General features: G+C 37.1%; 1 protein-coding gene across 4 annotated transcripts in view; it reads left to right on the top strand.

Annotated features, from left to right (window-relative positions):
• LOC123793978 (uncharacterized) overlaps positions 1-25,470 on the top strand; it is a 69,732-nt gene that overhangs the window by 17,289 nt on the left and 26,973 nt on the right. For 2 of the 4 annotated variants that reach the window (XM_045800089.2, XM_045800098.2), the window contains 5 exons: positions 1,192-1,313; positions 3,028-3,138; positions 9,172-9,278; positions 13,000-13,090; positions 15,389-15,754. In XM_045800089.2, coding sequence (XP_045656045.2) covers positions 1,192-1,313; positions 3,028-3,138; positions 9,172-9,278; positions 13,000-13,090; positions 15,389-15,505 — 548 coding nt within the window. In that variant the 3' untranslated portion in view covers positions 15,506-15,754. Of the gene's footprint in view, positions 1-1,191; positions 1,314-3,027; positions 3,139-9,171; positions 9,279-12,999; positions 13,091-15,388; positions 15,755-25,470 lie in introns of those variants that run through there. The other 2 variants (XR_015723069.1, XM_045800107.2) reach the window with 2 other exon arrangements.

Genomic DNA, 25,470 nt, shown 5'->3' with positions numbered 1-25,470 from the left:
GAAAAAGCTATCATCTGTGGAACTCTCCTTCCTTATATGACAAGGGGCTTGACTAGCTATGACACTAATGATGACTCTGTAACGCAAGGCAGAAGCACTAATGTGACAGTGAGGATGAGGACTCTAGGCAGAAAAGTCTATGGTGGTCAAAGCCCACCCCCATCCCCCAGTCACACCCTTTATTTTCTTCCAAGGGATTAGCCTGCCTGCTTCCATTTTCTTTGCCACCATCTTTTAGTTATGGCCAAAGTTTCTCCCCTTCCTGACCATTATATTATGTAGGACATAATATAGTAAGTCTTTAAAAAATCACTCATACTCTCCCAGATATTTGATTACAGAAACAATGGAGGTAGAAGATGGGCTAGGAAGCTTGTAACAATTTAAAAATTGTAGTAATTAAACTAAGGGAAATAAGAATAATTTATGGGCATATCTTCAATTCCTTTCATACCACCCTTTCCTGCACTCCAGAACACATTTTAGGTTGGTCAGGGCTGCCATATTGCTCAACTCCAGAGATGGTCATTCATTTGGTAGTCTATATTCTATGCAGTAGTATGGGGCTATTCTGTGGTTGCTCTGGGGTAAGGTGGGAAAGCCAGATAATATGGAAGTTAGGAAGCATCCCATAGAATAACAGTCATAGGGAAAAGAAGGGAAAAACCAAGGACCTTCTAAGCAACAGCAAGAAGGAAGTGAGGGGCATAGGGATAAAGACAGGTTTCTGGGTAGCTATTCCCTAGAGGCCTTTTAAATGTCAGAAACTTTGGGGCACCTGGGTGGTGCAGTCGGTTAGGTGTCCGATTCTTGTTTCAGCCCAGGTCAGGGTCATGGGATTGACCCCCGTATCGGGCTCTGTGCTCAGTGTGGAGGCTGCTTGGGATTTTCTCTCCCTCTCCCTCTGCCCCCTCCCGCCCCCCACTTATGCTCACTCTCTCTGAAATAAATAAATCTTTAAAAATAAATGTCAGAGACTTCATAGTTATTCTTCTCTCATATAGCTCAGAGTGAATGAGTGCAAAATTATCACTTTAATTTTTTCTAAATAATCTCTGAATAGCTTTCATTGATTTAGAAGAGAAAAATATGAAATACACTTTAAAAATATGAATAAAAGTATTAGAAATACAGAATAGAATGTTAAATACCAAAGCACAATTTGATGTTTATTCTTTTTTAATTCTCCAGGATTTATTTCTCATTCCTTCTCCCTCATGGAATTGAAGTTCATTTATCATCATGTACTCCCTGATCTGTCGGGAAAGGTCTTGGTTGACGTTGGCTCCAGGCTTGGCACAGTCCTTTATGGGGTAAAGTCCAGCTTGTGGACACATTCAACATTTGGGAAATACTTTCTCCTCCTGCTAGCAACAGTTTTGCCTGCCACCATGCAAGGTGACAGCTTGGCTTCATTTATTAGAGTAACAGGATAATAAGGTTAAAATAACATATTGAATTTGGAATTTCAAAGGCCAACTATCTGATTTCCTCTACTGGTTTGTCTCTGTGACACAAATGAAGGAGTATCAACAAAGCAGAAGCAGGTGACCTCATAACACTTTGCTATTTTGTCAGTCACTCTTGACCTTCTAACTCCGTTTTCTTTGTGCTGTATTAAATAGTGTACTGAGCTTTGGTAAGAACTCTTATAAAAGCTTTTATAAAATTTACTTGACCTAGGAAATTGCATATGGCCATAACAGAGTTGCTTAACACTCCTGGCTTCACGTTCCTTACCTGTAAATAAGCTAACTAAGTGATATCCAAGGACACATCTTGCTCCAATTTTCTGTGATTCAAGTTTGAATGTAGACATTTGTGTCTGAAATATCACTTCAATGTGGCTTTTTAAAAAAATTCAAATCATGAGTATTTGTAACGTTCTTAAATGGTTTTATCAAAAAGCTTAAATGTGGTTTCTGGTTGTCATTAGCAGACTTGTTAAGACATGTGGCCAACAGCAGTAGAGGCTCATGCCAGAAACTCTCAGTTCCCGATATCCATTGCCTGCTCTACACAGAAACACTTAACTCTTCAGTGCTTCATTTCTTTTTCAGTGTTAAGGCTTTTATTCTGTAATTAGGAAAGATATCCATAATAGAAAATACAGTTTGTCAACTGGTTTTTTTGGGAGAACCTTAGAGATTATGATTATTTACCATATTTGCTCCACTCTTATCCGTTTTTTGATTTGTTAGAAAGTATGTAGCCAAAAGACATGCAGCTATGCAAGTATGTGGCAGCATTAATAAATTTAAACATATTCTCCTTTTTCTCCATATTAAAATGGTTACTGATTCAGTCAACAAAAAACTTTTGAATACCTACTTAGGCTCTGCTGAACATACTCAAAAAATCTATCATGAGCTGTAAATGCAAATTTGGTTCACACGTGGGTGTCACTTGATGTAAAGTGATAATTCAGAATACGATTTGACCTTTCCTTCCATATTATTGTTTTGTTTCTGCAACTAAAAGTGGATACATAATAATATCTAGTCAGTTCTTGACTATCCTTGTTAATAATTGGCCAGTTATCTTTGGCAGATTGCAGACACCAGACTGACTTCCCTAAGCCAAACAGGACATGTCTCTGGCCACCTTTCTCTAGTGTCAGACTGTGCATGATTTTCCATTTTATTTCCCACGGGTTAACTCCTTTCTTGCTTTCCCCTGCTGTAACTTCTCAAGAAATCACAGAAATAGGGTATTAAACAGAGAATCTGTATGCGATCACTTTTCTCACTTCCAACTTTATTGATGTAGTTTTATCAGGAAAGTAAGAAATCAGTCTTTCAAAATATAATTACTTTTAAATAATGGAAATTAATAAACTACAATCAAGGTCTTGATCAGTAAGAGTCTTTTAAGTTCTTGAAGTTGTATTACATACATGTTATTATTTTTCATTTTATTTTTACTTTATTGAATTCTGTTTTCTTAAAGTGTGGTTTTTTAAATTTTATGTAGAAATGAACTCAACAGTTCATTCATTTGCATCATAACGTGTCTTCATGTTTTCAGGGTTATCTTTACAGTTCGGCATTGCAGCTGTTTGGAGTAGAATTGAATGGAGATTTTTGCCAATTGCAGGAAATGGTCATAAAAAAATACCAGTTCACTGACAGAATAAAGGTACCCTTTTATTTATGTATTTCTTTACTAATGAAGTACAGTTGAGACACAACGTTACATTAGTTTCAGGTGTACAACATGGTGATTTGACAAGTCCATACATTACGCAATGCTCACCATGAGTGTAGCTACCATTTGTCACCATACAACGCTATTACAGTATCATTGACTGTGTTCCCTATGCTGTACTAAAGGTACCCTTTTAAATATATATTCTGTTATCTATTTTATAGCATTATTTAGCCAAGCTTCTTCTGGATTAGAGTTGGAAAATCTTTTTGAATCCATTCTTGGTTGTTGTGTAGAAACAGATTGAGTTGACTTAGTACTTTAAAACAATAAAGGTGAATTTAATTAAAATTACCTTCCACTCCAATTTCTCTTCCTCTCCAATTTTATTAGAAAGTAGAATTTTTCTTAATTTCCTTCGTCTCTACTATAGTACAGTTTTGGTAGCGGCATTTTTGGATCTCTAGATGTAGGTCAAAAGTGTACTTAATGAAACTCTTATGTTGAAAGTAAGCAAAAAGATTAAGTAATGCTCTCAGTTCTCTACCTTCTTTTTCCGAGTTTCCAGGAGGAGTTGTGGATGCCACGCAATGGCAGTGCAGGGGGAATGATGCCCTGGGTTGGGCCATAACAGAACTTTTCTCTTTTCCTTTATGTAAGGGGAAAAATAACCGGAAAGGGGAAAGGAAGTTTTTTGGTCAATATAATAATTCTATCCTTTCACTGACGATCCTACACTTCTAACAGCAATGCAGAGGGATATTGAGCACTTAGGGCTCTCTCGCGTTAAGGTGTTGAAAGACATCTCGGCACGATTAAGGATCTAGTCCTCCCCTTTTTTATTGAAGGAAATGGTTTTTTTTTTTTTTCTCCTTCCAAACTTCCTTTTTTCTCTCTGTCTCTCTCTCGTCTTGAAATAGAGAGGCAAATGATTAAAGCAAATTTATTGTCCAGTAATAAATTCGTGGGTTTTTCTCACTATTCGGTATTTAGTGAACAGAAACATTGTTCTTGCATAATAGGAATCACATAACCGGAATGTCGATCTAATCGAAAGTTAAGATTTAAAAATTGACCTCTTAAGAATCCTAGTTTATAAATGGACAACCAAGGGGTGCCAGGGCGGCTTAGTTGGTTGAGCATCCAACTCTTGATTTCGGCTCGGGTCTCAATCTCAGGGTCGTGGGATGGTTCTTGCGTGGGGCTCGGTGCTCAGCAGGGAGTCTGCTTGGGATTCTCTCTCTCCCTCTTGCTCTGCTCTCCCCCTCCCACACACATGTTCTCTCTCTCTAAAATAAATAAATCTTTTAATAAATAAATAACTGGAGATCCAAGTACCTTATTGTTATTTTTTTTAAAGACAATGATAAAGGTATGTAAAACACATTTATTTACATGTTAAAAGATTTTTACCCCTTGCTTTTCAACAGAGTATATGTGGATGAATGCACACCCCACATACTTTTGTGGCTTCAGTGGCTCTTAGTAACCCAGTGACAGAAAGCTGTTTTTATACCATTTTATTGGCAACCTTAACAGTTTCCTTCCTCCATGGTAAAGACAATTGTTGTGTTTGAGAGGCCCTAAGATAAACAGAAAAGAATTCTAGGGTTATAAATTTTTACCGTATCTTGAAATCTAGGTAGCCTTTAAGTCTCAGGCTCTGCTCTTTGTTTTGTTTTTGTTCTTGTTTGGTCTTTTGTAACAGGACTTTCCTCAGAAGTCTAGGAACCCTTGGTCGTCCGTTCAGACTTAAGAGTGAGCAACAAAAATGCTGGCGGAAGTTCCCAGCACTGAAGTGGGGGGTTCTGAGCACTGCGGGCTTCACTGTCCAGTGATCTTGTTTGGCTGGTGAATTAGTTGGGGGAATATCTGATGAAGTATCTTCAGATCTTTCCTCTTGGGCTGGTCTGATTGCCCAGAGAAAAACTTTTCCAGTCTCCTTACTGAGTGGCAAACAACATCCTGGGGACTGAATGGTAGAGGAAAAGAAGTGAAATAACGTAAGAGATTCACAGCATCCTGTCTGACTTACTTCCCTTGTTTGCAGTACATTAGCCTTTCTTTGAACTGGTCCTGGTGTCCCCCGACCCAGACACCTTTTGTTTTACCCTTACCAGAGAATAAGCCTCTATTCTTTTGCTGGGGTATGAGTAGTCATATAGGGGTCTGGGTACTTCTCAAACTGACTTTCAACCCAATTTCCTTATTTTTAGCATTTGTCCCTACTCCTTCACCCAGAGATACCTGGTGCCATCAGTTGTGAGCCTTTTTGAGATTCCGTATATACATCAGGTCTGGGTCTTTGCTGTCTAGCTTAGAAATCAGATTTTTCTGGTCTCCTATATTCCTTACTGGTTCCTCTTTTTTTCCTAACTTACACAATTTTGTCTCTGTTATTTCCTTTCCCATTCCCCCCATCCTTGTGGGTATACATCTTCTTTTCTAAAAAACCCTATGCTGGGGCGCCTGGGTGGTACAGCGGTTAAGCGTCTGCCTTCAGCTCAGGGCGTGATCCCGGCGTTATGGGATCGAGCCCCACATCAGGCTCCTCTGCTATGAGCCTGCTTCTTCCTCTCCCACTCCCCCTGCTTGTGTTCCCTCTCTCGCTGGCTGTCTCTATCTCTGTCGAATAAATAAAAATTAAAAATCTTTTAAAAAAAAATAAATAAATAAATAACCCTATGCTGTGATTATAATGGGGTTTCAGGAAAGAACAAGAGTACATGCCATGTGTCTTATGCACTATCTTCACATGAAAGACCCACTGATTTAAATTCTTTCTGCGCTCTCCTCTAGGCTAAAGGGGAATTTTTCTTTATTCATATCTCACTTATTGCTTTGATGGCACTTAGAGTTACCAGCATAGCTGTTTCATCCCATTACTAGAATATAATGTATTTGAGTGTAGCTATTGCATCTCATTCGTCATGGTGAATCTCCCTGCACAGTATCTTGTATATAGAAGGTGCCCATTAAAAATTGGTTAAATTGATTTTGATTGCCATGTGGCCTTTGCAGTGTTAGCATTCCAGTTTGTCCAAAGTCGTTTGGGGGGGGGGGGTCCCTGGGATCTCTTTTGGTTGCCATAATTAATTGATCCACCAGATTCTTTTTTTACCCTTTCTGTGGGGTGGGGTGTGGGAGAGTGAACAGAGATAGGAAAGAAAAAGAGGAAATGGTGGTATATCAGTAGGTTAATTTGCATGCCTATTTCGTATCTCAGCAACATGTTTAGAAAGTTTAAAGTGATTGACTATTTTCTGTGTGTTCAGGAACATGTCAAAGGTGTGTTTCAGAGACTGGAGACCCACCTGATTATTACTTGAAAAAGAGAATAAAATATGTTAAGAGTCAGACCCCACAACATTCTGAATACTATTTATTTGTAAGACCAAAGAAATCCTTTAATACAAAATAGTTGATGTCTATAGCTTTGATGACTATAGCTTTTAATATAACTTGAAATCTGGAATTGTGATGCCTCCAGTTTCGTTTTTCTTTTTTAAGATCACTTTAAGATCTCTTCTTTTTAAAATAAAAGTGGTTTGTTTTGCATTTGAGAAAATAGATGTTTTCTCTTGTTATTTTGCCTATGTTCTATAAGACTTGTTGATTGTGGTCTAGTTAATTTTTTGAGGTATATAGTTTTTATTTCTTATTATTAAGTTTTTTATTTTAATTTCTGTGTAGTTGACATACAATGTTATATTAGTTTCAGGTGTACAATATAGTGATTCAGCAGTTGTCTGCATTACTCAGTGCTCATCGTAAGTGCACTCCTTAATCCCCATCATCTCTTTCACCCATCCCCCCACCCACCTCCCCTCTGGTTACCATCAGTTTGTTCTCTATAGTAAAGAGTCTGTTTCTTGGTTTGTCTCTCTCTACTTTTTTTGTTTGTTTCTCTCCTTTGCTTGTTTGTTTTGTTTCTTAAATTCCACGTATGAGTGAAATCATATGGTATTTGTCTTTCTCTGATTGGTTTATTTCACTTAGCATTATACTCTGTAGCTCTATCCACATCATTGCAAATGGTAAGATTTCATTCTTTTTTATGGCTCAATAATATCGCATATAGGTAGGTAGATAGAGATATAGATATATACCACATCTTATCCATTCATTTGTTTGAAGGAAGACACTTGGGCTGGTTCCATAATTTGGCTATGATAAATAATGCTTCGGTAAACACAAGGCTTCATGTATCCCTTTGAATTCATGTTTTTGTATTCTGGGGATAAATACCCAGTAGTGCGATTGCTGGATCATAGGGTCATTCTATTTTTAGCTTTTTGAAGAACCTCCACACTGTTTTCCACAATGGCTGCACTAGTTTGCATTCCCACCACCAGTGCAAGAGGGTTCCTTTTTCTCTACATCCTCACCAACACTTGTTTCCTGTGTTTTTGTTTTTAGCCATTCTCACAGGTGTGAGGTGATAGCTCATTGTAGTTTTGATTTGCATTTCCCTGCTGATGAGTGATGTTGAGCATCTTCTCATGTGTCTGTTGGCCATCTGGATGTCTTCTTTAGAGAAATGTCTGCTCAGATCTTCTGCCCATTTTTTAACTGGATTATTTGGTTTTTTGGTGTTGAGTTATGCAAGTTCTTTATATATTTTGGATACCAACCCTGTATCAGAGATGTCATTTGCAAATCTCTTCTCCCATTCAGGGTGTTGTCTTTTAGTTTGGTTGATTGTTACCTTTGCTGTGCAGAAGCTTTTTATTTTGATGAAATCCCAATAGCTTACTTTTGCTTTTGTTTCCCTTGTTTCAGGGGACCTATCTAGAAAGGTGTTGTTGTGGGCAGTGTGAGAGAAATATTGTCTGTGATCTCTTCTAGGATTTTAATGGTTTCAGGTCTCACGTTTAGGTCTTTACTCCATTTTGAGTTTATTTCCGTGTATGGTGTAAGAAAGTAGCCCAGTTTCATTCTTTTGCATGTAGCTGACCAATTTTCCCAACACCATTTGTTGAAGAGACTTTTTCCTGTTGCATATTCTTGCCTCTCTTGTCAAAGATTAATTGACCATATAATCGTGGGTTTATTTCTTAGTTTTCTGTTCTGTTCCATTGATCTATGTGTCTGTTTTTGTGCCAGTACCACACTGCTTTGATGACTATAGCTTTTAATATAACTTGAAATCTGGAATTGTGATGCCTCCAGTTTCGTTTTTCTTTTTGAAGATCACTTTGTCTATTTGGGGTCTTTTGTGGTTCCATACAAATTTTAGGATTGTTTGTTGTAGTTTTGTGAAAAATGCTGTTGGTATTTTGATAGGGATTGCATTAAATCTGTACATTGCTTTGGGTAGTATAGACATTTTTGCAATATTTGTTATTCTAATCCATGAACATGAAATATCTTTCCATTTCTTTGTCATCTTCAATTTCTTTCATCAGTGTTTTATACTTTTGAAAGTACAGGTCTTTCACCTCTTTGGTTAAGTTTATTCCTAGTTATTTTATTGTTTTGGGTGTGAGGCATATAGTTTTTAAAGAAATTGTTTTGTTTGCTTCTCTGGATAAATAATCAAGTAACTTTTAGAAGAAAAGTCAGACAAAGCCCATAAACATACTGTATCAACATTTTATAATATATAAATTACTTTTATAGTTTTTATATGATCCCATTGATTCTATGAATCAGGACAGATATTATCCCATTTTATTTTTGAGGACACTGACTGCCTAAGTGTACAAACTCAGCTGATGATAGAGCCAGAGTTTGACTCTAGGGCCTTTGACTCTTACAATTAATGACGTAGTGATAGTGGGGAAAGCTCTGAACTGGGGATTGAAAGACTGTAATTATATGACTACGTAAACAAATCTATCTAAAACAAATTTTCACAAGTTTATGGTTTTTAATTAGATACTAAACGTCTCCCATAGATGATACTATTAAATATACTGTTCTTTCTCCCATTGTAATTAAGGTTAACCTCATATCATTGAACCGATAGATATTTCTTCTGTGGTTATCTTTGTTTTCTTAAATGAACTCATTCTTCTTTAGGTGCTTCATGCAGACATCTGTACCCAGGGTTCACTTCTGCAAAACGCTGACGTTATTATCATGAATAATGTCTTTGAATATTTTCTTGACGAGGCAGAACAGGCCAGGTATGTTATTTATTCAAGCAAGAAATCTGTTAAAATATATTCCACAAAGTATGAAAAGGAATTAGCAGGGTGCCTGGCTGGCTCAGTCGATAGAGCATGTGACTCTTGATCTTGGGGTCGTGAATACAAGCCACACATTGGGTGTAGAGATTGCTTAAATAAATATATTTTTTGAAAAAAGGAATTGGTAAAGTTATTTTCATGTTAAACTGTTTTTTAAAACAACCTCAACAAGATTATATTAATAAGGAAATATATTATGCATAAAACAAAAATAAACTTTGATTGTCTAACTTTGTAAAATATTACATCTAATGGGGGGAGGCATATATTAAATGATATCATGACCCAAGCATTTGCTTAGCAATCAGGAATGCAATAAGATAACCATTCCCCATGGGCATTTAGGCTTACTCTTTTTTTTTTTTTTTTTAAGATTTTATTTATTCATTTGACAGAGAGAGAGACAGCCAGCAAGAGAGGGAACACAGGCAGGGGGAGTGGGAGAGGAAGAAGCAGGCTCCCAGCAGAGAAGCCTGATGTGGGGCTCAATCCCAGGACTCTAGGATCACGCCCTGAGCCGAAGGCAGAAGCTTAATGACTGAGCCACCCAGGTGCCCCACAGACTTACTCTTTTCTATCTCCGTTTTGTTTTCTTTAAAAAAACATGTCATATGCTATCCTATCACAAAATGATGGGAATTAATTTCTATAAGTGATAGGAGATATAAGAATATTAACCCAAATAGTGATTAGTTCTCAAACTTTAAAAATATTTTCAAGGTGGGAAAATTGGTTCCTAAAACTATTCCACTATTCAGGGAATGGAAAAATTAGCATATCTATGATCACTTTTTTGACTTCTCTGCCACAATTTGATGTTTTGTGACCCATCAGGACCAATAGGTCCCTCTAATAAAAAAATTCTTGTGGGGGCGCCTGGGTGGCTCAGTCGTTAAACGTCTGCCTTCGGCTCAGGGCGTGATCCCGGAGTCCTGGGATCGAGCCCCACATCAGGCTCCTCCGCTGGGAGCCTGCTTCTTCCTCTCCCACTCCCCCTGCCTGTGTTCCTTCTCTCGCTGGCTGTCTCTCTCTCTCTGTCAAATAAATAAATAAAATCTTTAAAAAAAAAAAAAAAATTCTTGTGGTCCATAGTCTGAGACATTGATTTTCTAGCTAGTTAGGATTGCTGACTTTTTTTTTTTTTAATCATAATGGCATATGTGTACTCTAGATGCAGGAAAACTCCTTTCCATATGTACGAAATGTAATTACACAAATGTTTGGATTAGTGCATCAATAAGGTTTATACTACAGAGAAATAAAAAGACATATAATTACAGACCATAAACAGTTAATACAGAGTGGATTCCTGAATGGCTAAACCTCTTTATCCTCCCACCTTTTACCTTCTGTGTTCTCCCCTACCCCCAACTTTCTGTCTCTCTCTCTCTCTCTCTCTCTCTCACACACACGCACACGCACGCATGCTCACGCACATACCCATTACTAATAGGTTAAGGTCACCATGAAATTAACAGCTTAAATATTTTAAAAAGAAACTAGTTCAAAAGAAAGCTAATCATATAATCAAAGCTCAGCCAGAGTGGGCAACAATTTTTTGTCACAAGCTGAAGACCAGAAACAACAGGAGCAAAGTTGTCTTGATCATAGCCCTCTTTAAGCTTAATTTCCAGTGGACAAAGCTTTTCACCTTTTTAAGTTAATGACCAGTAGCCAAAATATTACATAATTGTTGGAGAATGAAATATGACCAGGTTTATGTTGTATAAGAAGATAAAAGAGTAAAGTACCTTAAAGTCTTTGGAGAGTCATTACAGAAAGATTTTGACTGCAGAAGAATGATGAAAGCCACTGGTGAACCTGACACCAGAAATACTGAATATTTGGGTTGTTTTAAATGCTTTCTTGGTACATTCACATGCTCTACATTGTTCAGTGAATAGGTATCAGCCACATGTGTTAGTTCAGTCATTTCTCCTAAATTAGTCTAGTGCAATGAATTCGAAATATAGATTATAGCCATGAATGAGTTTACAGGAGAATGTTTAGAAGACACAGTAAACCGTTCTGACACTGGACTCGTTCTGACAAAATTGATCATTGACCTATGTTAATTCTGTATTGTATTGGGTGAAAAAGAAAGATGGCACCACATATAGCCTCCAAGGACTTCTCTTAATTAGAATCTGGGACAAGTGGAATGATACTGCTATAGGAGTTAATATACAAGAGAAAACAGAAATATATGATCATAATAGAAAGTGTGTACTCAGGAAAGACTCAGGCTTCAGAATAAGCCCTGTCTCATTACAGAGTAACACCCCAGATTTGTAGAGTAATTGTTAGTTTAAAAGGTGCCTCAGTGCGTTTTTTGAGTAGGTGAGACAGATACAGCCACCAGAATGACAACTTACCAGAAACAGCAAGGGCTAGTGTGAGAATCATGGCCAACCGTGCCAATTTAGTCAGTTTCTTCATTCTTATTAAACTTCTATAATATGTCATTTTTAAGGAACCACATCAAAACAATAGCTCTAGCCCAAGCACAGTGACTATTAAGCACTGCTACATGAGTTTCGATCTAGCCTGAGAAAAAAGAACATTTGTATCATTTTGCCTAATAAACTCCAGAATACTAAACCTAATAACCATTATTGTAACTAAAAGAAATGCAGATGACAGTGCTGCCCACCTGCCCATTGCAAGGGATGTGCACCTCTGCTTTGCTTGACTGTTGCTCCCCAGTGGTGGGGTGTACTACCAACACTCATGCGCCGTATAGAAAGCCAGTTCACGTCTGCACTGAATTAGTCAGAACTGGGCAGGCACTGCCCTGTGGCACATATAAAAATGCACATGGCATTTCATCATTCTCTCAACTGGCTGGCCCCACTCCACAGGTGCCATATTGCCCAAAAGTCTTTCCATTAAATATTTTTGACAACCAAATAAAGTATTATTTCACTCTTGATGTTATTTTAAAAGATGTAATCTACATGTCATGCTCTATTGTTAGTCTTTGCTTGGCTTCTGGTTTCTATGGCCTTTCTCCACTACTCTTCCCCACCTCTACCTCTGAGCCCTTCTCTGTTCCACAGAACCAGTTTTAACACATTTCATCAAGAGTTTAAGTGGCATTAAGGGGCTCCCGCGTGGCTCAGTCAGTACTCTTTGTTTTGGCTCAGGTCGTGATCTCACGGTCATGGGATCAAGCTCCAAGTTGGGCTCTGTGCTGGGCTTGGAGCCTGCTTGGAATTCTCTCCCCCACCACGCTCGCACACACACACTCTCTCTCTCTCTCCCTTTCTCCCTCTGTCCCTCTCTCCTTCTCTCTCCCTCTCCCCACCTCAAAAAAATCAAGAGTTTAAGGGGCTTTATCTGCTGATCCAGCTTTGACTTGTATATTGGTTCTGAAAACTGAGTTTTGGCCTTAATAATACCTCGTCATAACACAAATCCCCATCTTGCTAAATCTCTTCAGTGTTGTAACAGCACAATTTTCCCAACACCCCCTTCAGGAACTGAAGAATTTACCAATTTCTGATATGTTGCTGCAGTCCTATTTCCTGCAGGCAAACATTTTGTCCATCTGGATTTCTACATATTGCCTGTGCTGCATTTTCTCTTGTCATCTCATTTTTTAAAAAGTGTTCAGTGTCTGGTAAAACCTAAAATACAAGTTTTTAATATGTTGCAGAGCCTGGGAATGTATCAGCCATAATGTAAGGAAACAAGGATCATTATTAGTAACAGTACCAAGTCTTGAGGATTCTCTCTCAGGCCTTCAGGTATGTAAGCCTCTTTCCCGGCATTTTTTTTTTCAAAGATTTTATTTCTTTATTAGAGAGAGTACGCGCACGAGAAAGAGAGAGAGCAGGAGCAGGGGCAGCGAAGAGGGAGAACCAGGCTCCCCACTGAGCAGGGAGCCTGATGCCGGGCTCGATCCCAGGACCCTGGGATCATGACCTGAGCCAAAGGCAGATGTTTAACCGACTGAGCCACCCAGGTGTCCCTTTCCCAGCATTTTTATTGTCAAAACTTTTCTCCTACTTTTTTCTGATAGCTATTATGATATTCTAGAGATGTTCTGTCTGAATACATGACAGATGATAGAAAGAATAGCAGTAACTTATGGCCTAAGAACTGGTTTGTGGTTTGTTCATTGGCCTCAAGAGCTCTGAAATTGTAATTCTTATCTTGATATAGATTCCTTTGCTTCTCCAACCAGTTTTTCCAACTGGGGGGTTACAGTTTTAGGTTAACAAATGCTACTAAATGTTTGTAAAAGGCTTAGAACACCCACATCATAACTTTCCCCTTAGAACAAAAGGAACAGGGATGCTTGGGTGGCTCAGTCGGTTAAGCCTCTGCCTTTGGCTCAGGTCATGATCCCAGGGTCGTGGGACAGAGTCTTGCATGAGTCTCCTTGCTCAGCAGGGAGCCTGCTTCTCCCTCTGCCCGCTCTGCCTGACGCTCCCTCTGCTTGTGCTTTCTCTCTCTCTCTGACAAATAAATAAAATCTTTAAAAAAAAAAAAATGGAACAGAGTTGTTCAAGGCTTGTAGAATCAGATGTGTAGACTGGAGGCCCAAGTACTATGCACAGTTTGGAATCTTGTACAAACCACTTTCTTCGTTCCTTAGATTCTCCATGTAAAGTAAGGCCCATATTTAATAAGTTTCGGCCCAATAAGTTGACCCTTATATAAAGGTTAATTAGTATTAATAAAGTTCTTAGAGACCCCTAGATGAAAGATACTGTTGTATTTCTTAGTAATGGAGTATTATTATAGTTTTCTTTAGTAGTGCTTTCCTTACCTGTAAGCACTGCCAAATTTAAGTGTCTGTTTCTTCCTTTAAAAAAAACTAAACCATCATCAGTAATACTTCCTTAAGAAATTTTTGTCAATCATCTAAATTATAAAAGTAATTCATGTTTGCAATAACAAGAGAAATCCTGAGATATATAAAGAAAAGATGTTTATCTCCTCATTCCCTCCACTTAATTCTTTTCCAGGAGAGACCCATCTCATGTGTGGTGTAATCCTACCATACTTTTCCATGCTTATAACAGTATGCCTTTTAAAGTGTATGGTCTCCAAGGAGCGCCTGGGTGGCTCAATCAGTTAAGCATCTGACTCTTGATCCCAACTCAGGTCTTGATCTTAGTGGTCTTGAGTTCAAGCCCTGCATTGGGCTCCACACCAGGTGTGGAGCCTACTTAAATATGTGTGTGTGTGTGTGTGTGCGCGCGCGCGCGCGTGTGTGTGTATGTATAAACTCAACAAATAAATATATATACGTATGGTCTCCAATTTATCATTTCTATATAGATTGAAATAATTTGGTGATTTTTCACTTAACAAAATAATGGTTTCACACTAAATATATAAATCTATCTAGATAACCACTGGAAATTATTACTTATGAAAGAGTCCTTATGCATGAATTTTTGAATAACGTTATTGCTTTGTTATTTAATGAAACTTCTTTAACCAGATATATTCATTGGCAGCTCTAGAATTTCTGTGTTATAGAGACTCAAGTTTACAATGTAAAGGGAAGGGCCTGATGAAGGTTATGGAGGGAGATTAGCCCCTCTCATGCAACCCTTTAGCACCATCACTGTGTACCTATGAACAGTTTTCTCTGTCCTCTGTGTATTCTCATTGTTGTTTTAGTCTTTTATTGTTTAAACCTAATGATATTGCATGGTGCACTGGGTGTTATACGCAACTAATGAATCATTGAACTTTACATCAAAAAAAATAAATTAAAAATTAAAAATTAAAAAAATAAACCTAATGATAATTATTAAAATAGTTACATTAAAACAATTACTCTATTCTGTATTTTCTTTATTCTTTAAAATTCCAAAATCAAAGTAAATTAAATCCTGAATCCACAGACCTACCATGTAGTACAACAGAGAATTGTTCGTGCGACACCATGTAAACCTAGTCCTGCTTATTGTAAAAAAAAAAAATCTCTTGTGTTCAGTTACTTAGTTCATCATGATTTCTTGAAGTTCCAGAGAACAGGATCATTCTGCAATTTTCATGTTTGTTTATAATCATTTTTCTTCCAGATTAATATACAGTTATCTTCCTGGGTTGAAGAGGTACCACTGAACTATGATGTATACCCAGAAAAGCATATTGACAGAGAAGCTCTTGAACAAATTCACTTGTATAAGATTCTCTAACGTTAAAATAGTCCTACCTCAGTGTAATGGTTTGTTGAGTATATTACAAATTAATAAAAAAGTAACATCACCCCAATACCCTAACACATACTTCTGTATATTCCTTTCTAGACTTTGTACATATGTTTACATATTTGTAAATAGTCGTATGGGTATATATACACATGCATAGTTGTGCACAGACACATAGTTGTGTCCATATATGCAACTTTGATTTCTGTGATAATTTAATTAAAATATTTATCTGAATATTTTTGGTTTTCCCGTTTCTTTTATCTTGTTAAAAACATAAATATGTCTTTCTTTAGTCATTAACTTTGTATACCAATTCCAGATATGACAAAAAAGATTAGAAGGTGTTTTTATCATGAGAGAAGGGAAGAGGGGAAGGTAGTAACATTGGGTCCCATTTATTAGATCTCTATTCTGTAAGATTCCTGGTACACAGCTTTTGTGAAGAGGCTAGCACAGGGACTTATTTATTTTATAAAAAATAATTGCACTTGCTAGGAAAAAGCAAAACTAGAAAGATAGCCTCCAAAATATAAATATTTTATCTAGGTGGAGCAATTACTGATGATTTTTTTCTTTTCCATGTTTTTCTGTATTTTCCATTTTTTTCTATAATGAATGTATTTCTTTTGAAATCAAGAAAAGCAAAACGTTTTTTTTTTAAAGAATACAGTAGAACATCAAAAGAACACCTAACTAGTTCTAGTAATCTCATATTTAATATATTTAAATTACTTTTTAAAACTAAACTAACCTACATTTTGGAATTGCAGAACTTTTTGGAAATCTATGTTTTGGGCTTTTTTTTTTAAGATTTTATTTATTTATTAGAGAGCAGGGGAGGGGCAGAGGGAAAGAGAGAGAGAGAATCTCAAGTAGACTCCCCGCTGACTGCAGAGCCCCATGGGGTTTGATCTCAAGACTCTGAGATCATGACCTGAGCTGAAATCAAGAGGGAGATGCCCAACCAACTAAGCCACCCACATGCCCCTGGAAATTTATGTTTTATAAGGGATTTATCAAATATACTTTTGTCATCACCTGCTTATGAGAAAGAATTTGCCATGTAGTCAATTTTAACTTTGCGGGGGTGGGGGGAGAGGAGGAGAGGGAGAGAGAATCTTAAGCAGCCCCAACAACCAGCGTGTAGCTGACTCAGGGCTCAATCTCAAAACCCCAAGATCATGACTTGAGTCGAAATCAGGAGTTAGACACTTAACCAACTGAGTCATCCAGGCGTCCTTTTGTTTTGTTTTGTTTTCAAGAAGTTATTGGTCAATAGCTAAATAAAATGCTAAAAATAAAAAATTTGAAACTTGGCATAACTGGGTGGCTCAGTCGGTTAAGAGTCTGCATTTGGCTCAGGTCATGATCCCAGGGTCGTTGTATCGAGTCCCACATCGGGCTTCTTGCTCAGCAGGGAACCTGCTTCTCCCTCTGCCTGCCGCTCCCCCTGCTTGTGCATGCTCTCGCTCTCTTTCTCTCTCTGACAAAGAAGTAAAATCTTTAAAAAATTTTTTTAAAAAGGTTTGAAACTTTTACTGTTGTTTTTAATAAGCTTCATGTTTAGTATCTGGTATAATACTGAATATCAGGATAAATGCTGGAATTCCAATAATTTCTTAATCACACAGGCATTACTTATGCTAACACATTTAACATTTTTACCATGCTAGTCACCAAGAAGAAGCTAAAGCAGAGTTAGGAAGTTAGTGTCAACTCTGGCATCTCAATAACAGTTGATGTTTCCAGGAGGCTGTGCAGATTTTCAGAAATTCTGAAAAGAGATTTCTAGAAAGGAGAAAAATTAATTGAAAGTATTTGAAAATCTTTCAATACTTTAAATAGTTGTAGCTGTTATTCATATGATTGTTTTATACATAATTAAATGTATTGGTTTATTGTAGTAACATATTTAGGCACTTAAATTTCAAACACAACAAACAACAGTAACTGTAGCAAATACATAAGATACAAATAATAATCACCCGTGAAAAAATAAGTTTATTAATAATATGGCACATAATTACAAACATAGAACATTTATTGAATTTCACTTGATGGTGCACCTAGTCTTAAGGAATTATATTTCCTAAACTCTGATTCCCAATTGCCCCAGTGTTTATTAACTGTGAACCTCTAAAGCAAAATTGGCTACTATGGCCCTGGGTAAATGCCGGAACTCACATTCTAGAATGCCCTAGACAGAACAGAAGAGAGAGAACACTAGCAATACTCTGGACCAGGAAGGGACAAGTCTGTCGATAAACCTATTTTCAAATCATTCAGCCCCTAATTTCTAAAAAGAAAGTAAGTACGTATTCAGCTATCAATAGTGGAATACACTCAAGAATACAGATTATCAGTAGTTTCCATAGATATGTGCATAAAGTTACAGAAAAAAATTGACAATTCTTTAATTTGTGTATTTTTTTGGTAATCTCTACACCCAATATGGGGCTTGAACTCATGACCCTGAGATCAAGAGTCACATGTTCTACTGACTGAGCCAGCCAGGCGTCCTGACCATTGTTTAAATACTGTTGTGACTGCTATGACTTTAGACATGTTAAAATAAACTATGGGTCTTTAGTTGATGGAGTGGGAAAAAGGTATAAAAAGTTATAAAATATAAAATATTAGAAGTTATTCTGTGTAATATTTATACACTTAATACAGTTTTTAATAAATGCCTGAGGCAAATGTTAGCACTATAGGATACTGACAACACATTCTTCTACCAGTGTTAATATTCTGTACGTGGAATTCTTTAACTTTTAAATGTCTAAATATTTGTGTAGAGACAATTCTTGTCATTAAAAAGGCTAGTTTCTTACTTGGGGAGAATTTTTCATGTGTGGAGTTGACGCTGCTCGAAGTTGTCCCTCCTTAGCCTCAGCCTCCCTCTCTCCCCTCCAGTGTCTGTGCAGTGTGTCTCACAAGGATCGGGAGGGAGAGTAGTGGAGTTACGATATTTTTGTATTTCAGCAGCCAATATGTGTGAAAAACACACAAAACATTTTTTTGTATAGCATTACTGGTGCTCAGACAACTAAAAACATTAAGATTACAATGAATGTCCAAACTATTTAGATCTTTAGCTGATAAAATACATGACAAATTTGATGAAAGAGTTAAAATGATAGAAAACAAAAAATAAAATTATTCTTTAGAACTTTTTTCTGCCGATGTTCCTTTGAAATTACTGAACTTCATAGAGCTTCTCCAAGTTTGATCACCGTGTTCCTTCACCCAACCTCCAATTCCCTCTACTAAATCCAGATTCCCCTTGAGGTCCCAACCAGGTCCTATTTTGGGATACCACAGCTTAAACTCCAGAATTTCATGAAAACTTCATTATTAATGGTCATTTTAAGGTATTTTCTGTTGATGGTGAATTCCAGAGCCATGCAGCTATTAATTACATGAACTAATCACACAAACATGTATAAAGCTCGCACTGTGTATCTAGCACTCTCCCAGCCTCTACAGGTACAAAAATAGAACACTTGGCTCCACCATGAAAGAACTCACACTCTAAGGAGGGAGAGGGATGACACATTAGTTTAGATCTAGGGTGAGGAAAGATGTTCCTGATAAAGGGAACAGCATGTGCGGAGGCAGAGGACAGTGAGTATTTTAGTATGACTAGAGCCCAGGGTGGGAAGGATTACATGAGGATCCTGAAGTGGGTGGATGCCAGATCAGGAAGGGTGTGCTATATCAAGCAAAGGAGATCACATTTCACTCTGAATCAGGGTGAACCACTACAAGATTTTAAGCAGCATATTGATATGATCAGAATAAAATTATAGAAGCCATATGGTGGTCCAGTAACTAGGGATGTAGGGAAAAGAAAGGAGTCAAGAGGTATCTAGGAGGGCTCAGCACTTTGTTAGGGAGTAAATAAACCCAGAATTAAAGAAGGTTTAAAAATTACATTTATGAAGGTACCCAAGAAAATCAGTGTGGACTTACAGCAAATAATTATTAAGTCAATAGATAATAGCAAGGAACCTACTGAATGCAGTCTTATACTACCAGCATAAAAAATAGTTATGGTCAAAATAGAATGCTAGGAGGCAAAAATTAAGACAATAACTTGAAGAGTTATTGAAGACAATAACTGCCAAGGGTGAAACACGCATGCGTGCACAAACACACACACACACACACACACACACACACACACAAAACAAGGATACTGATTAGCATTGAAGAGAAGGATTTGGGTGGGGCGTAAAGTTCCAAACATTTTTTCATGTAAATAAATGAAGAATCTAGCTGAAAAAAAAAAAAAAAAAACTTAAGAGTTTCACTGGGGACATGATGGCACAGTCAAAGATTTCTCCTTTTCAGAGGAACTCAATTTTGGGACACAAAATTAAATAAACAGGCCTAGTTTGGCAGCTGTCAACTTCCCTAGACTTGTCCAGATGCCTAAAGCAACCCAACCACTTTAGGCTGTAGTTTACCCACTAGTAAATTAAGTTAATGTTCTTGGACCATGGGTTTCACAGAAGTATTAAGAACATTAACTGAATGGTAAATACCTTGAGATATACACAGGGAAAAGCACATGAACAGAATACAAATTGAAATTGATTTTTTTAAAGATTTTATTTATTTGACAGAGAGAGAGAACAAGCAGGGGGAGCAGCAGAGGGAGAGGGAGAAACAGGCTCCCCGCCGAGAAAGGAGCCCAGTGCAGGGGCTCGATCCCAAGGTCCTGGGATCATGACCTGAGCCAAAGGCAGACGCTTAACTGACAGAGCCACCCAGGTGTCCCCTGAAATTGGTTTTAGTCTCTCTCTGAAGATGTGTCCCAAGAAAATTGATAGATATGATAATCATAATTGTATCAAGGATCCTCATTTCAAGTTAGTTTTTGCCAACAACAATGATCATTGGTTGATAATTTTCCAAAACTTCGTTTCTCAAATTTCTACTTTCTTTGAGGGAGATGAGGAAAAGAAAAATATGCCCAAGATAACCTCAGAATAAACTGAATATGGATTAATGAAAGTATAATCCTATGGACTAAAGGGAAAAAATGTATGAAAAATCTGAATCTAATGGCAGTAAAAGATCACAAGCTATTAAATGAGTTCTGAGTTAGCCTCTGTTAAAATACTTCCATACTGACCTAAATCAAAGACAGACTTCTAGACCAGGAAGGTAATATATATTTAAATCCTGAGTGCTCAAGGAAGATTTTCTGATTAAAAAAAGAAAGAAAGAGGGGCGCCTGGGTGGCACAGCGGTTAAGCGTCTGCCTTCGGCTCAGGGTGTGATCCCGGCGTTGTGGGATCGAGCCCCACATCAGGCTCCTCTGCTATGAGCCTGCTTCTTCCTCTCCCACTCCCTCTGCTTGTGTTCCCTCTCTCGCTGGCTGTCTCCATCTCTGTCGAATGAATAAATAAATAAAATCTTTAAAAAAAAAAAAAAAGAAAGAAAGAAAAAAAACACACCAAAAAAAACCCTGAAATTTATTGACACTGATTTTGTACTTGATGTGTTAGCTGTGGAGCCTGACAACAACCCAATGAAGTAGGAGCTATTAATCCTATTTAACAGATGAGTAAACTGAGTTTTAGTTAAGGTAAGAAACTTTCCAAAAGTTCTACAGCTGGTAAATGGCACAGCCAGGATTCAATTCTATTTTCTTTCTAAACTCCAAAACCTATGCTCTTTTGTTATGCTGCCTCTGTATTTTAAATTTCGTAGTCTAATATTAACCACAAAACCAACAGATTATAATGGAGAGAAGCCTCTTTATTTTGCCTTGAGATTCCTTATCAATGTGAGAATTGCTTGAGTAATTGTTTAATGTGTGAGCTGCAGCTGTGATTTTTTAAAGTTTTTATTTAAATTCCAATTTGTTAACAAAGAGTGTAATATTAGTTTCAGGTGTACAATATAGAGATTCCACACTTTCATACAACACCCAGAGCTCATCACAACAAGCACACTCCTTAATCCCCCTCAACTATTTTACTCATCCCCCCACCCAGTTACAGCTGTGATTAATAAATCTGTTGGATGCTTAAACCAAGAGGAAAAGTTACAACTAGGTCATAGTTCAAAATTTGTGGCTTCTGAATGAAAGAGAGGTACAACATGGCTTTAACACTACAATTGATATTGATCAATACCATGACTAGTAGTACTATGTACTCAGGTATGTATCCTAGATACCTGAGAAAAAGGAAAACATACATCCAATATAAAAACTTGTACACAAATGTTCATAAAATGTACATTAAATACATAGTAGTAGTAGTACCCTAAATGAAAATTATTAATCTGAATATATTTTTACATTGAAAGTTACGTATAAGGCACTTGGGTGGCTCTGTCAGTTAAGCATCAGCCTTCGGCTCAGGTCATGATCCCAGGGTCCTGGGATCGAGCCCCATGTTGGGCTCCCTGCTCAGTGGGGAGCCTACTTCTCCCTCTCCCTCCGCCTGCACACTTCCCCTGCTCAGTCTCTCTCTCTCTCAAAAAAAAAAAAGAAAAAAGAAAAAGAAAAAGAAAAAAGAATATTGGATTTCAAGCTAACTACACAGTTAATGTCATCAAGATAGTGTAGTACTGGCAGAAGGATAAATATATAGATCATTGGAACAGAACTGAAAGTCCAGAAATAAATTTTTGACAAGATTGCCAAGACAATTCAGTGGGGGGAAAGAATCTTTTCAACCAGTGGTGTTGGGAAAATTGGATATCTACATACAAAAGAATGAAGTTAGACCCCCATCTCACGCCATATACAAAAATTTCTCAAAATGGATCAAAGATCTCAATGTAGGAGCTAAAATTATAAAACTGTATGAAGAAAACATTGAAATAAATCTTCATGACCTTAGGTTAGGCAAAGCCCTTTTAGACATGACACCAAAAACATAAGCAACAAAAGAAAAAATAAATTAATTGAACTTCATCAAAATTAAAAACTATCATGATTCAAAGAACACTATCAAGAAAGTGAAAATTTCTCCCACTGAATGGGAGAAAATATTTTCAAATCATATCTGGTAGGTATTTGTACTTGTATACAATAATTCAATCAAAGATATTTGTTTTTCTATTCAGTCAATTCAATCAGAGAGATCTGTATTCAGAATACAAAAAGAACTCTTACAACTCAACAATAAATAGACAATGCAACTGAAAAATGGACAAAGGATTTGAACAGACATTTCTCCAAAGAAGATATACAAATGGCCAATAAACACGTGAAAAGATGCTCAATATTTGTTATCCATTAATGAAATACAAATCAAAACCACACCTGACTGGCCTCTATACCACTTCATACCCACTAGGATGGCTATAATCAGAAAGATAGATAATAAAAAGTTTTGCCAAGAACATGGAGAAATTAGAACCCTCAAACACTGCTGATGAGGATTGAAATCATGCAGCCACGTTGGAAAAACATTTTTGTAGTGCATCAAAATATTAAACATGGAGTTAACCACATCACCTAGCAATTCCACTCCTAGGTATATTATACCCAAGAAAACTGAAACTATGATGCCACACAAAACTGTTTACACAAATATTCAAAGTTGCATTATTCATAATAGCAAAAAGTATCAATAACCCAAATGTCCATCAACTAATGAACGGATAAACAATATGTGGTATATCCATATAGCAGAGTACTATTTGGCAGTAAAAAGGAAAGAAGTACTGACACATGCTATAACATGAATGAATCTTGAAAACATTGTGCTAAGTAAAAAAAAAAAAAAAAAAAAAAAAAAAACCTGTCACAGAAGACCACATATTATACAATTCTATATAAACAAAATGTCTAGAACAGGCAAGCCTACAGAGACAAAAAGTAGACTGGTGATTACCTAGGGCCTGGAGCAAGGGAGGGGGATCATTGGGAAGGAAATACTAATAGCTGTGGTGTTTGGGGTTATGAAATATTCTTGTTTGTTTGTTTTTACACCATTAGGATTATTTTATTTTTATAAGGTTTTTTTTAAAAAACTTGTGTACTAATGTTACATGATGAGTAATTAACTTCAAAAGAGGATCATGATAGGAATAAAATCATTAAATATTAATGTTGGAATAAGCATTTTCTCTAATATGTTAAGTCAAAATACTTAAAGATACAGTGATTTCGTGGTGGTTATGAAATATTCTAAAATTGACTTTGCTGGTGGCTGCACAACTGTGGGTAAATACTAAAACCTATACACGTTAAATGGGTGAGTTTCAGGGTATATAAATTCTTTTCAATACAGCTGGGGTTTTTTTGTTTCGTTTTGTTCTTTTAGAAAGGGGGCTGTTCGGAGGTGCCTGGGTGGCTCAGTCGGTTAAGCATCTGCCTTCGGCTCAGGTCATGATCTCAGGGCCCTGGGATAGAGTCCCACATCGGGCTCCTTGCTTAGCGGGGAGCCTGCTTCTCCCTCACCCTCTCCCCCTCCCCCCTGCTTGTGCCCTCTCTCTCTCTCAAATAAATAAAATCTTTTTAAGAAGGTCACCTATATAGAAAGTAGGTTCAGTCTCCTTTTTTTTTCCATTTTCTAAATTATTCATACATTGTAAAATAATACCTGAACTTTTCAAAAGCAACTGAAGACATAGAAAGCATGCCAAGATTTTGGCTCATAGGCAGAGAGGGTAACTAGTTAGACTATAGATGATTTACTTAAAACGGTGACTCAGTTTTTGGACTCCAGTTTTGTTTATTTTTCCTTGCCAAACAAACATTATTATTTAGGTCAAACTGCAAGGTGCAAATAAGAAGAGCCATTCTTTCTGTTGGAAGATGAAGAATTCGGAGAAGCACAGATTTTTAGTTAGAAGATACCTTAGGATAAACCAGTTCAAATACATTTGCTTAGAGAAAGAAAAATATATGTGAATCATCTTTGCGAAGTGGGGAAAAAGCAGCTTCCTTAAAATAGATCTGCATTCTGATAAAATAGGACCAACAATTTACGGGATAAAATGAAGCTTGGAAAGTACTTCAGGGGGTGCCTGGATGGCTCAGAAGGCTACTAGTCTGCCTTCGGCTCAGGTCATCATTCCCGGGTCCTGGAATACAGCCCCATGTCGGGCTCCCTGCTCAACAGAGAGTCTGCTTTTCTCTCTCCCTTTGACCCTCCCCCCGTCCTTGTGTTCTCTCTCTCTAATAAATAAATAAAATCTTTTTTTTAAGTACTTTAGGTTGATATTGAGAAATTGGAACCTTCCTACATTGCTGGTAGGAATATAAAATGGTACAGATGCTTTGTGGAAAACAATTTGGTAGTTCCTCAAAATATTAGCCATAGAGTTACCATATGACCTAGCAATTCCACTCCAAGAACATACCCAAGAAAAAGGAAAACATACATCCAACATAAAAACTTGTACACAAATGTTCATAGTACATTATTTATAATATACAAAAAGCAGGGTAGGGGAAACAAATATCCATCAACTAATGAATGGATACACAAATAATAGTGGATAAATAATTCTATACCATGGCACTTTATTTAGAATTAAAATCAATAAAGTATTGATACATGCTAGGACATGGATGAATCTTGAAAACCTCATGCTACGTGAAGAAACCAGTCACAAAAGATCACATGTTGTATGATTCTGTTTCTATGAAATGTCCACAATAGGCAAATCTGTAGAGACAGAAAGTACATCAGTGGTTGCTTAGAGCTGGGAGGGGAGCAGGGGGAGGATAGGAAGTGACTATTAATAGATATGGGGTTTCTTCTGGGGGTGATAAAAATAGCCTAAAATTAGATTGTGGTGATAATTGCACAACTCTGAATATACAAAGAACCATTGAACTGCACACTTTAAATGGTTCAAATTGTCTACTATATATGTGAACTACATCTCAATAAAATTGTTTTAAAAAAATAGAATGAGGTACCAAAATTACTTTAGGTTATAAGTAGTATCTGTGGCTTTGCTCTTGA

Source organism: Ursus americanus, chromosome 35, assembly GCF_024610735.1.
Source record: "Ursus americanus isolate L20-20 chromosome 35, mUrsAme1.1.p, whole genome shotgun sequence".
Classification (NCBI taxonomy): domain Eukaryota; kingdom Metazoa; phylum Chordata; class Mammalia; order Carnivora; family Ursidae; genus Ursus; species Ursus americanus.
This window is presented reverse-complemented; position numbering and strand designations above follow the sequence as displayed.